The sequence below is a fragment of the Xenopus tropicalis genome, chromosome 2 (genome assembly GCF_000004195.4).
Source record: "Xenopus tropicalis strain Nigerian chromosome 2, UCB_Xtro_10.0, whole genome shotgun sequence".
In the NCBI taxonomy this organism is placed as follows: domain Eukaryota; kingdom Metazoa; phylum Chordata; class Amphibia; order Anura; family Pipidae; genus Xenopus; species Xenopus tropicalis.
The window spans coordinates 96,409,356-96,425,743 of NC_030678.2; the positions used below are offsets into that span (position 1 = coordinate 96,409,356).

General features: G+C 37.1%; 1 protein-coding gene across 1 annotated transcript in view; it reads left to right on the forward strand.

Moving 5' to 3' along the window:
• nxn (nucleoredoxin) overlaps positions 1-16,388 on the forward strand; it is a gene marked incomplete at its 5' end in the record, with an annotated part of 79,712 nt that overhangs the window by 42,839 nt on the left and 20,485 nt on the right. The window contains 3 exon segments of the mRNA NM_001142200.1: positions 8,893-9,010; positions 11,064-11,197; positions 14,631-14,731. Coding sequence (NP_001135672.1) covers positions 8,893-9,010; positions 11,064-11,197; positions 14,631-14,731 — 353 coding nt within the window.

Consider the following 16,388-nt stretch of genomic DNA (forward strand, 5'->3'; position numbering starts at 1 on the left):
CCCTAACAACCAATTTCAGTGAAATCCAACAAATCTGTCAAATTATCATAAATTTTTGATATGACTTCGTTTAGAAAATCGATGGGGTAGGTTTGAAAATTTTTGTCATTAACAATGAAATTTGCCCGCTGTCCATTTGTTTGCAAGACGAAGCAGGTAGTTTTCCAAGCTTCAACTAGACGATATCTCTTGAAATGGTGGTTTTCGTTGATGGACAAATCATACTTATAAAGTCGTTTCAGGATAAGCTTGGTTCTACGATAAAGAAAATATATTTTCAAAATCTTAACGTGTATGGCCAGCTTTAGTGACTATTTCTTTACTCCAAAAATTATTCATGGCGCACAATAGGCAAAGTGCATTGTAAGGCAAAAGCACAAAACCCTGCATCACATTTACCATAGAAGTGTCTAATAAGGCTGAATACATAATATATATATATATATATATATATATATATATATATATATATATATATATATATATATAATAAAGCAAATAAAAATAATAAGGCATAATAAAATGGAAAAAATAGATTAAAAAAATATATTTTTTAATTTGATTACGCACTGTTGTAATTTTTTTTTTCTGTAAGGCCACCACATACAAACATTAAGACCAGGAGTGACCAATCCGAGGTCCCTCAAGTCTTGTTGAACTAGAGCTTACACCATTCTACTAAAATACAAGCAACATCTAGAAATCTGCAGACTGCTTTGTCACTGCCACTTATGTATGTAATAGTTGTATTCCTCATTGTTAGATTTTGCTTATTATGTGATGTAACAAGCAGACCTACCAGTGCAGGTACAGTAACAACATGAGTTATAACTACATCAACAGTTGGAAGTCCAGTATAAAGGCATTTACATAGCCAAGAAATACACAATCAACTAAGTGTATGTGTATGTTAAAGTGATATTTTCCAGAACACAAGTATAGTGGTTATCATATAAGCAAGAAACAAACCACAGAGTAGGGCTTAAACCATAAAAGAATAAAAATCGCTTCTCTAGAGATACTTGCCATGCCTCATACGTTGCTTAGATAGATCCACTAAATATCTGTGTATAAATAAAACCCTTCCCTCAGCTGCAGCTTCTTAGGCTTGAGATAAGGAGCAGCTTTCAGTGGACTTGAATGTTTGAATATGTTTATACAAGTCAGGAATGTTTTTTTTTTTTAAAAAGAACTTTTGTTAATTAGAGGAAATAAAGGCAGGAAGAGGATATATTTTTCTTCTAAGTCAAAAAAGTAGGCTTTTGGAGACTGTATAATAAGTCCAAATTTAATCAGATACTGCTGGACTTACATTCAGAAAAATCAGCAAAAGAAATCTGAGCTGTTGTTATCGCAAAATGGCCAACTGGCACATATTTTTTTTCCAAATTATAGTGACACTTGGGATAATATCATCTGGGAAGATGCGTCTGACTGTCCCACACTTCCTAATTGGCAAACAAATTAAATTCTGAGAGCTTGTTAGATTTACAAATTGCTATCAAATGGATGTGCTCAGCTTTCTTGGTATTTCCCTATGTGCATACACATGTTTCTTGTTTCCAGCCTCTCCTCCAGCACTGTAGGGAAGCATCATGCAGTCTTTTAACAATGCAAGGCATAGTGTCACAGTACAATGATAAATGTCACTGGCTTGCTGCCCTACTTAAACTTCTCATTTTTGTTCTACTTGAGGTTACTTATCATTTTTCCTTGAAGGATAAGGAAAGGCAAACAACATCCCTAACTTAGCTTAAAAGGCAGTGCCATATGAGCATTTAAAACTCACCGCACAGTTCTTAGTTGTAATTTGACTGTCATTTTCCTGCTGTATTTCTGCCGAAACTGCCTACTGGAGAAGTTTTAGGCAGAAATACTTTTAAATACAACTTAAAGATTTTGAGAGTGGAGGGACTGATTCTCGGCACAAGTTTTTCTGTGTGTCATGTCCTGCACTTGCCTCCCCCCCCCCCCCCCCACCTTAGTTGTTGATTTACTGGTGAATTAGCTGAGAAAAAATAGCGCATAAGCACATTATAGAATGACCCAACGGGAAGTGACCTCATCCGGCATTAGAATGGCAGCCACCACATCTTCTGTGTATAAATGCATTTAATTTGTTTGCCTTATTTTTGCATTGTTTGCATGCCCTGCAACCGGGCCCTGGGATGTCTAGTTACGCCACTGTGATCATTCTTTGGATGTTAAGCAGCCATTTTAACATTTTAAAAAAATGTGCAAAGTTTGACCAAGTCTAGTTGCTCACAGCAACTAATTAAATGGTAGTTCAAACAAGTAATAATTAAATGCTACATACTAGACCATTGCCATACCATTGGGTGTTCTCATATTTCTCTACACATGGTCCCCTACACATAGTACACTGTTCAGCCTGCTATTGCCAGCCAAATTTGTGGTTAAAAAATTGAAGCTTGACACTCTGGGGCCCGTTTATCATTCTGTGTAAAAAAAAAAGTGGCGATCAAATACACTGCACATCACCAGACATCACAGTGCAAAAACGTTGCATTTATACCGCTGTGTATTGATTTTCAGCGACCATGTACCTCTGTGTACAAATTCAGCATATAAAGAAGCAGCTTATTGAAAATGGTATGTAAACTTTAACTAAATACTAAGATCTGTAGTGGTTTAAAATAATGGTTTCAAACAGTTTTACACACTGTGATAAATAGTAGGGCTGCACCAAATCCACTATTTTAGGATCTGCCCGAACCCCGAATCCTTTGTTAAAGATTTGTCTGAATACCGAATCCAAATCCTAATTTGCATATGCACAGGGAGATAGTCACTTGCGGTAAATCATTGCTGCCAAGGGCGACTGATCTCCCTGAAATGCCTTCCCACTGACAAGAATGTGAATCGCTGGTGGGATGGCATACATGTCACCAGAAGTTTATGTCCCTGTGGGCCACCAGTCTAATGGACCAGATTCAGTTCAGTGAGAAAACTGTTTATCACATGAAAACTCATGAATGAGATTTAATTTTGGATGTAATTCATTTTATCTAACTTTATCACATGCAGACGCTATGAAAGTCTATGGGGAAAAAGCTAAAACTGAATTAAAGGGGTGCATTACCTTTAGGTTAACCTTTAATATATCATATATCTACTGTTTATTAAATGGAAATGGCAAATATTAGCAAGTGCATGCTGAAGAAATGAGCTAGAAATGCTAATACTTTGGGCCTATCACAGCCTTTTAACAGTGTAAATATGTGCCTCCAACAGTGCCTCCATCACTACTCCTGTAAGCTCACATATTTTCCCTAATGATTTTTAACACATGCTTTGTGCTGCTGTCAGTGACCTCAGTAATAAACAGTATATATACAATACAGCATTTACAATGCAAGGCTGATTAGCAATTCATTTAGATTTACATTGCATGGCATGGAAAACGCTGCATTCTGCATCAGAATAAATATATAATCAATAGATCTGGTAATAAATTTGGTGTGGCAACAGAATATATCTGTTGAATTTACAATTAACTTTGTCAAATCGCCAAAGTTAAAATCTCCTTCTACAAGAGATGTGCAAAAGTTCATTTCTGCTGCCACTAGACTACAAGATGTTTGCCTCCCTTACATTTTCAACATTAAACTGAAACAGTTTAGAGCTACTCAGGACACTTTCTTCATTTTTTATTTGTCATTTACGAGAGATGACTTCAGTGGGATCGCTTTTAACAGAAAGGCTGTTAAAAGCTGCTCATTTTTCTTTCTCATTAAGCTTTCTCTAATAGAGATAAGTAGATCCCAGGAGAATTAAAGTTACAGGGTGACAATCATCCTTTTGCAGTGGGAGCCACATAAGAGATGACAGAGGACACACTTGGATAATGCAAACAATTGTAGCACAGAATGTGAAACCCTCTGGATATGTTTTGTCATGAAATCTTTGTAAGTATTTTTTTTGTCTGTTTTTCTTTATTCTTTAATAATTCCCTTTTCTATGTTTCTTCTTCTTAGTCCTGGACAGCTTTAAGATAAACTAATAGCCAACTGTAATTAAAATAAATTATATTATAGGCCCATCTTCCCTGGCCACTGCTTCCTATTCCAGTAGTTACACAGATGACAAGTCTCAGCTCTCAACAATGTATTCCTGGGTATAGGTTCATGATATACATCATATTAAATACTGACAAATATAGTCCCCTCAAATGTAAAATTTGATTGTAGTCATCAACGTCAATAAATTGCAAATTCAAGCTATTTTTGATACAATTCTACACAAACAAAAGAGCCTCTTGTTAGGCATATTTAACTTCTTTCCCATAGCACCCCCATGTTACTGGTAAAAAAAAAAGGCGCCAACAAACATAAAGAAATGATGTGTCAGCAAATACTCTATAACCAAAAGAAAAAACTCCTGTTCTCCAGTATCATCTATAAATGTTCTATATTGGTAATCAGTGCAGTCACATCTACTGTAAGCCATTTATGTTTACTTGTCCAGAGTACTCGGTTAACTGTTGCAAGTAATTGCCTCTATTCTTCAAATATGATGAAAGTGGCTTGACTTATTGGCTGCTGTAAAGGATCAGTTACACTTATTACCTTCATAGCCAGTGTGTCAAGATTTAATTGATTGCATACTATAAGTGAATATCTGTGCTACTGTACTTACATTATTCCCTTGCTGGTTTTTGTTTGGTATTATATATGCATATATTGATAAGGATAGTGGAAGAGGGGTTAGAATATATGGGAAATTATTGTTTTGATGCAGCAATAATAATTTATTGGATATACTTTGTTTTTAAATCATGTGTGTATATTGTGCTATGAGACATGAAAGGCTGTGATTTGAGTATCCTGTAATGTATCTGTTGCCCTAATGCTTTTCAATAAAGGGTTAATAAAATATTGCTTTCATTGATCTAAACACCCCTTGGATTAGGTTTACGTTTTTTAAAGGCTTATAGTCAAAAGAAATACCTGAGAAACTTGGAAGAAAAATTGTAGAATTGAGAATTTTGTTGGAAAAAGCTTCAAACTTATTTCTATAGGTCTTTAGAGGTCATTTACTATTGGTGGAGTAGGGTTCAAAGTCCAAAAAACATGCAAAAGCTATCATGTTAGCACTCACAGAAGAAGGTCCTTGTGCCCCAGAATGGATTATGGTAGACACCTAGGTAACTCACTTCAGCCATTTCCCATCCCCAAACTTCAGGAGTGCCAGTGAGAGAAGGTCGTAAAGGAGGTACAAGCATTGTTGTAAGCATTAAGCGCCATAAAACATTTGAATCATGTAAGCACTGGAAATTGCCACCCTTCTGGCACTTGCACCATGTTCCATTGACAGATGAGCCAAAAAGTTAAGCTCTGAGATGTGCACAGTACTATGGCTGGACAGGGAAGAAATCCAGAGCCCTAACCAACTCAGATGCCATGACCAAGGAATGCCAGATAAATCAATTAACTGTAACTGTTGTAATTAGGAATGGTATTAAATGTCTCCTAATCATTGTGCTAGTCTGATTAGCAGCTACGGTAAACTTTTGGTGCAAGGTAGTGTTGTTAAATGAGGTTCTGCCAGTTTCTAAATATTAGGTTTCACATACATTTTCTAGCCTGACCTGTGAATATTCAACTGATTTGTGTAATATTGCTAAGAAGTAAAGGTGGATATTATTTGTTTAAGCAGATTATCTTTATCTATTATTTTGGCAAAGTTAAAGATCAGACCACATCTTTTTTGTTATTATCTTATAAATATATTGCTGACATATTTTCACAGAACTTTGCAGAAATTATACAGTGTTCACATCGGTTCTTGCACCAGTTGAGCTAACAGTCTAAGAGGTCTCTATCACCCATGCACAATGGTCATTATTTTTTATGAGTAATTAATGCAGAATTCCATTTAATACCAAGGGGTTTACAAAGTATTTCTTACAACTGTGAGTCTGAAAAGGATTGTCTTTTGAAATTTATAGTCAACTGTGTGTAGGTTAGAGGGAAAAAACTAAGTGCACAGGAATTTCCACTTCATATTGTTTTAATATCTTTCCCATGTCTCTAGTTAATTCTCTTATGTGCGCCAGAGGCAAATCTTACCATCTCCTATATCCCTGACAAATCCATCTAACAGGAAATAAAACTATTTAATCTGCCGCTTCCCCCCTTTCACATAAGGGAGGGTAACATAGCTTATGGTAGACTGTGCATAGCTCACTTCTGATCTTTCTGCGTCCCTATTCTTACAGACGTTTTCGTATACCAACAAGATCCTCTGCACAGGCACATAAATAATGTTTTTACTTTTAATCATTGTTTAAAGTTTGGCACCAATGTTTTCCTACCTTTTTCTGTTCAGGCTTGTCAAGCGTTGCCTTTCATAACAAAAGTGTCTAAGTTGTAATTTTACAATCTTTTGTAATGTCTGCAGTGCAGGATTTTTTTCTAAATAGGATGAAAGCAAAATATGTATGTTGTCTCATTTAAATGTTTTTATGTGTATGTTGGTATTTTAAAGATGCAACAGTATGTTTTGGTGCTGTGTATTGTAAATCTAGAGCTTGTATCATTTGATTGACTCAGGAGGCAGTACTGAAACAGAAAAGCAAGTATTTAAAAGCTGGAATGGGCCGCTTTATAGTGAAGAAAAATCTGCTTTATACCAAGATTGCTTGCAGTGACGTTATATGGGGAGATGCTTTGGAAGTTTGCCACTTGTAAGCTTTAAAGGGATGCAAGAGCTAAGGTTCAAATTTAGAAAACCTTTTGAACACTGCCATGTGTTATTAAAGACCTGAGATGTGTTATGTTTGTGTGTAACCATAACCTCAGTATTGGCTTCACTGCAGGCTGGCATTGTTGATTGCAGATATATAGACAGGCAAAAGAATAAAGGCCTCATTCAAAGCTAATGTTTTTGTACAAGATATTACAAAAGATACAAGATATTACAAAAGATACAAGATTACACGATATATATATTTGTTTGGCTTGTTTCCAGTGTGCTCAGGCGCTGCCCTAACTTTTCTGCTCATGCAGGCATCATCTTGCCAACATTCCTTTTTATTACTGAATCTATCACTGCTTAGATTGAAAGCCACATTCCTTTCTTCAAAAGTTTGCTTTTTTTGCATGGTCTATATCTGAAATATTTACCAGTGACTGATGTGGAAATAGGTTAGAGTACTTGGTTTCCTATTTATTTATTTAATCTAGTCTTTCATATGGAGGTCTTACATTGCTTTGCCTGTGACATTATGTAGGCCCCACAGAGCTATACTGGTTTATTTTACAAAATTCATTAATACTTTAATTCAGCTGCTGAATGAAGCACAGTTATTAAAGAAGTAGCACTGTCTTTTAAATTTCTTTATCAATTTATGTTGTACAACTTATTGAAACAAAATACCTGCCATATTGTGAGTTGTTGCTTCTGCAAAATAGCTACATCTTTTTCTTGTTGCGTTTCATAGAAAATAGCATATTTTTTTACTTTAATGCTAGCATATGGAAAAGTAACGATTTAAGGTTTACTTGCAATTCTGCAGGCAATTTCCGACAAACATTTTCATAGAGCCATTTGTATGTGCAACATATGTACTTGTCATAAGCCAATACTTCCTAGTTTGGGAAGACCTCTGCGACCTTACACTGCCGGCTTCCCAGTTCCGGCTTTCTAATTTATAGGAGCAACTGCCCACGACCATCCCTTTTGTGACATCAGTGGTGGACGGGACGCGCAGGTCTATAAATAGAGGGGACTAGCTGGGTTGTATAGGGTCCGGGCTGGGAGCGGGCAGGTTAAGGTCAGGTGCGGGTTAGAGAAAAACTCGACCAGCACATTACTAATATATATATATAAGGTTCTAGAAGCTACACACCATAAGGTATAGATGATACCTGGGTGCCTGTGCAAAAAACGATCATACAGGCATGGAGTGATGGCACACAAAAGATCTACACACCAGAGTCTCAGGATCAAAGAAAAAAAAAAAAAATAAATATATATATATATATATATATATATATATATATATAAAATGCCAAATGGAGAGCACACCAGAGGATTTTTTGCACTACCTTGGTGCCCGAGCGGCGTTTGTAAAATAGCATAGAAAGGTGTCGGCACTCAAAGGGTTTCCACGATAATATGATCGTGGAAACCCTTTGAGTGCCGACACCTTTCTATGCTATATATATATATATATATATATATATATATATATATATATATATATATATAAAAGTAGTTTATTGTGATTCTGTCCCTAAGCTCAGACAACAGCACAGAGCATGCTTCTTTGTTAAGCTTTAGTTTTTGTTTAACCTACATTTTCCTATTTACAACTAAATTTTGCAAAGTGGCCATCTGGATATGTACATCAATGCCATCTTTACATTCACACAAGATTTAGACATACACTAATATTATTTTATTTTCTAATGAATTTGGCATGCATGCATTAATTAGCTTCTTGATAAACACGGATGCTAAAGCCAGAAATGTAATTATAGCTGGCATTGGTAACCTTTTCTGGAATTACAACAGATGTTGGGACTTGTACATCTATAGCAACTGAATTTGAAGCCCATCCCTGAACTGATGTATCCAGAACTTTAAAAAAAATAAACATTCCTGAGGTAAATGGAGCAGCGTTTTCAAAAGATATGTTAAGGTTGCAAAAATGTAAGGTTTTGTTTAACATTTAAATAAAGAGCTGAAGCACTTTAGCTGGGTAATCATTTACAGAAATGCTGTATGAGCACTTTGTATCCTTCTCCAAATAAAACTGTGAATTGAATAAGCCATAGATTTTTTTTCTGTTGTAGATAAGTTAACGTTAACACACAGAAAATAGTAGTAGTAAAAAAAAATGTTTATATTTTTCTTTCTTTGCAGCTCAAACTATGGAACAAGTTCAGAATCTCCAACATTCCCTCACTCATATTTATCGAGGCCTCTACTGGAAAGACTGTATGTAGAAATGGACTCTTGTTAGTAAGAGATGACCCAGAAGGTGAGTAAGCATGGTTATGGTCACTAGTTATACTTATGGACAGACTATATTATAGTATAAAACTGATATTTAGGCTTGCTTTAGCAGGAGAGGTTAGTTAATTAATCCTTGATTAATCACTTGAAAAATTGATACACTTGATGAACTTCTTACACAGCTATTTTTGGCTATTGTATTACTTTACAGAACATCACAGAAAAGAGGTGGAAATCCATGACTTCTTAGAAGTCTTAAAACAAAAATGCCTGGGTGCTCAGAAAACCAAATACTTATACCCAATTTAATCCAGCACACACAGGTTGTTAATAAAAGTAAAATCATACCTTCCAACATTTGAAAAATGTAAAGAGTGACAAAAAGAAATGTTGCATGTATTTTTGCAACCATATCCCCCTAAATAGCACTCCCATTTGATTCAATTTGGCAGATTTTTAACGTTTGAACACATTTCTGGGGGGTTTGGGGTCCTGTCTTATGTGTTTTACTAAAAAAAAAGTTGAAATTGGCTTTTAAGATGCAAGTCTCAGTTCCCCCAAGGAACTGTATATCTTATTAGTTACAATTGTATCTAAGTGCAGGTGTTGAGTATTCTGGGCTCTCTGCCAAAAGCTTACTTATCTAATTGAGTTTGAGAAACTTTGTATCTTTTTTGGCGTTTAGTGCAGGAGATCAAAGGGAAATAAGGGACTTTTCAATAAGAATCTGGGACTGTGGGCTGAGCTGTTAAAATCGGGATTGTCCCACGAAAATCGGGACAGTTGGGAGGTATGATATATATGTAGGCACCAAGGTCTCAGCTATGAAGAATGTGATTGTATGCAGTGCCATTAAATGAAAGATGTGGATCTAGCAATAGCTTACCACTCTCACAGGAACTAAGTGGTGCAATGTCATTTATTAAAGGCAGAACCGGCATTTTTACTAGATCCCGAGTCTTTCCCATTAGTCTCTATAAATATATAACTGAGAAAAGATGGGGATCCAGGGGAAACATCAGTTCATTTTAGTCTTGTGAGAGTGGTAACCTATATATGGGCATTATATACAGTGTGTCTGTAGAATTGGTTACTGCATTTCTTGTATTATTATCATTTTATTCCCGACATTGCTATATCTATGAATATTTATTTAAAAGATAGTTTTGTGAATATAAATTTTGTGTTTGTATTAAAAATTTGTGATTGAATATTATCTTCCATGTATGGAACTGGATAATTAAAACAACCCATAACTTTGCTGTAAACACATTTCTAATGCTAGCGCGCTACACTGATTAATTTCATATGTATGTATATACATCAGTTATACATTTAGACATCACAAAGCTGTAACCCCTAACACAGCTGCTGATCACTAGAGTTACAGTTACCAGGGTAAGATGTATGAAAAAAAAATTCCCTCATTTCCTTTTGGTACACAAGAACAAAAAAATGCAGATGGTCACAATTTGTATTTGCTCTTATTCTTTGTAGACCTTGTTTGTGGTGTTTATAAAGTTTGCAGTATATCTTGCTGCAGCCTGACAGAGGTTATTCATTCGTTTCATGAAGTGCTTAATAATACTTCTTTTGGCTGCATATTTATTTGAATGGCTTATGATGTTTATTTCCCTGGAGGAGTATCAGTAAGGACTGCCTTGCCATGCATTGCAGCATATGTATTCATTTTCTCCATTATAACCACATTAAAGCTATGCAAAATTCTACACATGTTTTAGTGGCCGCTTTGTTATTTTTAAGTACACACCCAGAGTTTCTTATATATGAGGGTAATTTGCCATTATTTTTTAAAACATATGAAGTATTCATTGAAAAGGGTTAGATCATTTGCAAAGAAAAATAGAAATGTTACATCTATTCAAATGTAGATAAGCAAAACCTTTTGGGAGCCAGTTTTTCCAAATGATAGGTACCGTAAGCTTCTCTTTCTAGCCACGTTTGGGTACTAAACCATGCTCTGTCACTCATCTAAGCAAACTGACTAGTACAGGGTGTGTGTATGTGTTGTGCTGGGAGCTTAGTAATTTGCATTCAATTGCTACTGTTCTTTTTAGGACTGGAGTTTCCTTGGGGCCCAAAGCCTTTCTGTGAAGTGATTGCTGGTCCTTTAATCAGGAACAATGGCCAGTCACAGGAAAGCAGTACTCTGGATGGGTCTTATGTCGGTGTCTATTTCTCTGCACACTGGGTGAGTACTTCCACCTCAGCATGTTTGACTACATTCTTTAAGTCATTTGCGATAATGGCAAAAAAAAAGGGGGTGGAATTATGATTACGTAGTGGGGGGGGGGTCAGTGTTAGAGATCTATAGGCCAATAAATCAGGAAACATTAGTAAATGTGTTTTTTTTTTCTTAGGCCACGTTTGGCATGGTTTAAAAAAATAAATAAATAAATAAATATAGGCAAAAGCAGTCATGTATGCAATAGATTATTGCCACCATTTTATGTGGATTTGGCTTTGTATATTCCCCTGATGATGTTAACTGTAACCATAATTTCTTTTTGATCATTTAGTAAGAGCACTAATTATGTTGTTTTCCTTTTCCCTTAATAAACTCAGTTACTATAAAATGCACAGTTGTATGAGGGCAAGAATCCAGCTCAAAACTTTGTTTGTACGACTATAGTGGTACTACCATGGTTTTTAGTCTCAATCTGAATGACAGCTTCATTTATTATACTATAATGGGAAGAACACACATCTATATAGGCTAAAGCAAAGCACTATGTTTTGGTCTTGCTGAAAAGGATCATGTGATTGCATAAGAGAAAGTGAAAATAGCTGCTACTTTGGACAAAACTGGCAGCAGATTATCCATTATCCAGTTGTTAGGCTTGCTACCAGAGGAGCAGACTAGTAGTGATTTCCCATTTATTTGTTTAAAAGATCTCTTTTTAAAACTCATGGGAACATGGTTTATGATAATAAAGAAATGTGGGCTTGAAACATTCTTCTTCAATTTAATTTCTATTACTTTTGTGTGTGCATGTTTTCAATATTATTCTTATGGGGTTTTAGAAGCGGAATTTGTCAGTTCATTGCCCATGGTTTCTGTTCGGTTGTACACAAATTACTTTGTAAAAGAGTCTAATCAGCAAATATAACATGCAGGGTTCAAAACATGTTACAACTATATATGTTTTATATTGCTAATACCACGGAATGTGCTGCTTAATGGTCGATGTGATTTTTTATAAATATGCAGTATTACTTGATGTAGATTATTTACTTTAAATCATAAGGAGACCATAAAGGAAATCTCCCCCCCCCCCGCCCCCACCCACCGAACAATGTAGGTCTCTATCAAATGTATTGCATAAAACAGCTCATATGTAAAACCCTGATTTGTCTAAATAAACCGTCTTCATAAAAATGTACTTTTTTAGTAGTATATGCTATTTGGTAATCCTAAATAGAAAATTGCCATTTTAAGTACTAAGGTCCACCCACTGGGATCATAGGATTCACAGTGCTCACAAACAAGCCAAAGCGCACACACATGCTAGGCCAAATCAGCCAATTAATAGACAGTGTTCTGTCTTTTAAGGTCCCCATACACGGGCAGATTGTAGCTGGCGATATCGGTCCCCGATATCGGAACGATTCGGAAGCTTATCTGCTCGTGTAGGGGCAGAAATGAGGGGCCTGGCCGACCGATATCTGACCTGAAATTGGGCAGATGTCGATTGGCCAGGTTAGAAAATTCAGTCGGATCGGGGACCGCATCAACTGATCCGACTGAATTTTCTAACCTGGCCGACTGCCCCTTGCCGCCAATATAATTCGATCGTTTGATTCGAACGATTGAATTATTTTTTTTTTTAACTACACGCTCCCCGATATCACCCACCCGTAGGTGGGGATATAGGGTGCAGATCCACTCGCTTGGCGATCTCGCCAAGCGAGCGGATCTCAGCGTGTATGGGGACCTTTACTCCACACTTCTTCCTGTTACAGTTAGAGCTGCATTATTTCTGGTCAGGTGATCTATGAGGGAGCCACATCTATTGTGGCTCAAGGGAAAATGGCAATATATAACATGAAATCATCGGTAATTCTATAATTTACCATGCTGATCTAAAAAAATTAATTAGTAGTTGCTAGTGTACAGGTATGGGATCACTTATCTGGAAATCTGTTATCCAGAAAGCACTGTATTGCTGGAGACTCTGCATGAACCCATATTGGTAGCAAACAGTCCTACTGGGTTAGTTTAAATGATTTTTTGTAGACTTAAGGTATGGTGATTGGAATTACGGAAATATCACTTATCTGTAAAACCACAGGTTTCAAGCATTCTGAATAATAGTTCCTATACCTATAAAACATTTCCTTCCAGTGGCCAAATTTTGTAGTTCCTAGTTGTTCTGCCCGCCTCTGATCCATCCCATGACCCTCTTTCTGCTCCCTCAAAGCCTGCCTATTTACCTTATCTAAAGCACTGCAATCCCTTCATGGCACAGCTACCTGCTGAAATGTCACAACTCTTCCCCTAAAACTGCATGACTCCAATCCCCTAAATCAGTGCTGTCCAACTTCTGCGGTGCCGAGGGCCGGAATTTCTCTAGCATACATGGTGGAGGGCCGCTAATGGAAGCCAGTTTTGACCACTCCCCTTTTTGAAACCACACCCACTTCAATGGTGGTAGCACAGCAAAATCCCAAATGCTTGGTCCTTACTGTGGGGATATCAACCATCATTCATATGTGAAAGAGTTATGTCATATTAAGATATACCCTTAAATTCCATATACCTCCTCCTCCCCTGTGGATAGCAGAGCAACCCCCAGTACATAATTACACACCTTTGGGACCATTTAATGGCTATTTCCAACTGCTAACAAACTCCCACAACAAACCCCTGCCAGGTTCACCTCCCACAAACAGCATAGGGCAAGCAGAGTATGGCACACACAGGCAGCACTCTGCCTGTCCTACACTGCCTCTGTGTGCCATACTCTGCCTGCCCTACCCTAACTGTGTGTGCCATACTCTGCCTGCCCTACCCTTCCTGTGTGTGCCATACCCTCCCTGACCTATGCTGCCTGTGTGTGCCATACTCTACCTGCCCTATTCTGGCTGTATATGCCATACTCTGCCTACCCTATGCTGCCTGTGTGTGCCATACTCTACCTGCCCTATACTGGCTGTATGTGCCATACTCTGCCTACAGTACCTATGTCTGAGGTGTGAATAAGTGAATAATTGGAGTGATTACAGTCTGAGCCTGAGGTGTGAAAACTGCAGGGGGTGAACAATGCAGGTATTAAAAGCTGTGAAAAACACAGGGGATTACATTTTTAAACAATACAGTGGGATTACAGCCTGAATCTGAGGTGAGAACCATGCAGGGGGCCAGTTAATCTCAGTACTGATACCATTTAATGCTTACTCAAAGGTAAGCCATCAAAGCGGGCCGCCAGTTGGACAGCACTGCCCTAAATCATTGGCCATTAAGGCTTGAAAAAAAAGTGTCAATCCCAAATGTGTGTGATGTTTGGGAAGGTATCTCCAAGTGAGTGGATTTGTCGTTGCAAAGTGCAGACAATGAGCAACTGTAGCTTTGCTACTGAAAATGTAAAATTCAAAGAGTTCTTATGATGATTTTTATTGTGCAGTGCCCTCCATGCCGCAGTCTTACCCGTGTTCTGGTGGAATCTTACCGGAAAATTAAGGAGTCTGGACAGAAGTTTGAAATTGTGCTAGTCAGTGCTGACAGGTAAGTTTGGGCTTTTAAGTAAAGACCTTAGCAGACAGAGTGTTATGTTTCTCCACTTTTCAGGCCTCCGAGGCCTGGCAAGGCAGAACTGGGATGACTATGAGCTCATTTGTTTTGCATGTTCTGGCTCAAGTAATCTTACTTAGTGGTTGTTTCTTGTAAAATCTCGTTTTATTACTTTGTAACACCCAGTAACTGAAAAGTGAATACATCTTTGCTTGATTTAAGGCATAGTGCTAACAAACCCTAGAACGCTTCTATAAAATATTAAATGCAAGCTCAAGTGTGTAAGGCTTCGGGGAGGCTGTCCAGCATTTGGTGTATGGGGAAAGGATTCCATGCACTTCTGATTCCCAAAATTCACAGGTTTACCCATGAAACATATTGATTACAGGTAAATCTTATCTGTAAAGTTTTAGTGTGTATTGGTTACACTAAGACAGTGTATGGGAAACTCTAAAAGTGTTTCTTTCCCCTAAACATTTAATGTTTTTGCACTTGTGCCATAATTTGAGATAGCACTGGGGGATTTAAGTGCCCATCGCTAGCTGGTTCATTCTGTAAAGGTCCATTCTCAGTATTCTCCACATAATGCTGTTCATTAAACCAGATACTATTTCTTTGTTTCTTCTGCCAACTGTAGACATTGGGTAACACTTCTTTTTAGACGTAAGTCACGTTAAGCAGTTCCACTGTAAATAAAAATTCATGGTGTCTGTTGCACTGCAAACTTTTTAGGGGTGATTTATCAATGGTCAATTTTTTTCTCGATTCTTGTTTTTTTGTGCTTCAAATACTCGAAATCAAGTTGTGGTTTGAAAACTTGAATGTCTGTTATTTATTAAGTGCAAAAAAACCCCAAAACCTTGAATGTAACAATTCTCCATCTAAAAGCTTGTGAGTTCTATAGAAATCAGTGGGAGTTGTCATAGGCAAAGCCAAGCCATATTCTTAAACGTTAATTTTTTGAGTTGTTCGAGTTTTTAGAGCTCGTAAACTCAAAAAACTTGAGATATTAGAGATTTTTTAATCGAAAGAGTATCCTTATTAATAAATAAGTGACCATTCGATATGCAAGCTTATTTGATTTAGAAAAACAAACTCAAACAAACTCGAAAATTGATAAATAAGCCCACAAGTGTATTTTCTAGCACTGCTGCAAACTTTAGGATGATGGGACAGTGGCTTCACTCTGTTATTCTTTTTATTATTTGGATGGTGTGTGTAAAACTGTGGTAAGGTTGCATGTGTGCCTTCTGGCTGTCACAGACCCTCATTGCCTGATCTTCAAAAGCATGCGTCTTGGGATTGAACTGATCTGAATGTAGCCATAAATCACATGCCAAGAATGATCAAGTGCATACGGTCATGGGAGGCAAGGAATGAACAAGTGCAGAGGGTGCCGGTGTGTACTGAAAAGCCCAGCTGATGGCACAGGGAATGATCATTAGACCTTGGTGTCTCTATATTAAAAGCAGATTAATATACCAAAGTTGTTTACTTTTAATGTGACTTAAAGGAGAATGCAAGGCAAAATTTAAAAAGCATACTGCCCAATAGTCCTCCTATTGTTTAGTAAAAACGCCACACTTTTGGTTCACCTAATCAAATATTTACTCAGTCACACTTACTTCACATTTTCTAGAACAGACAGCCA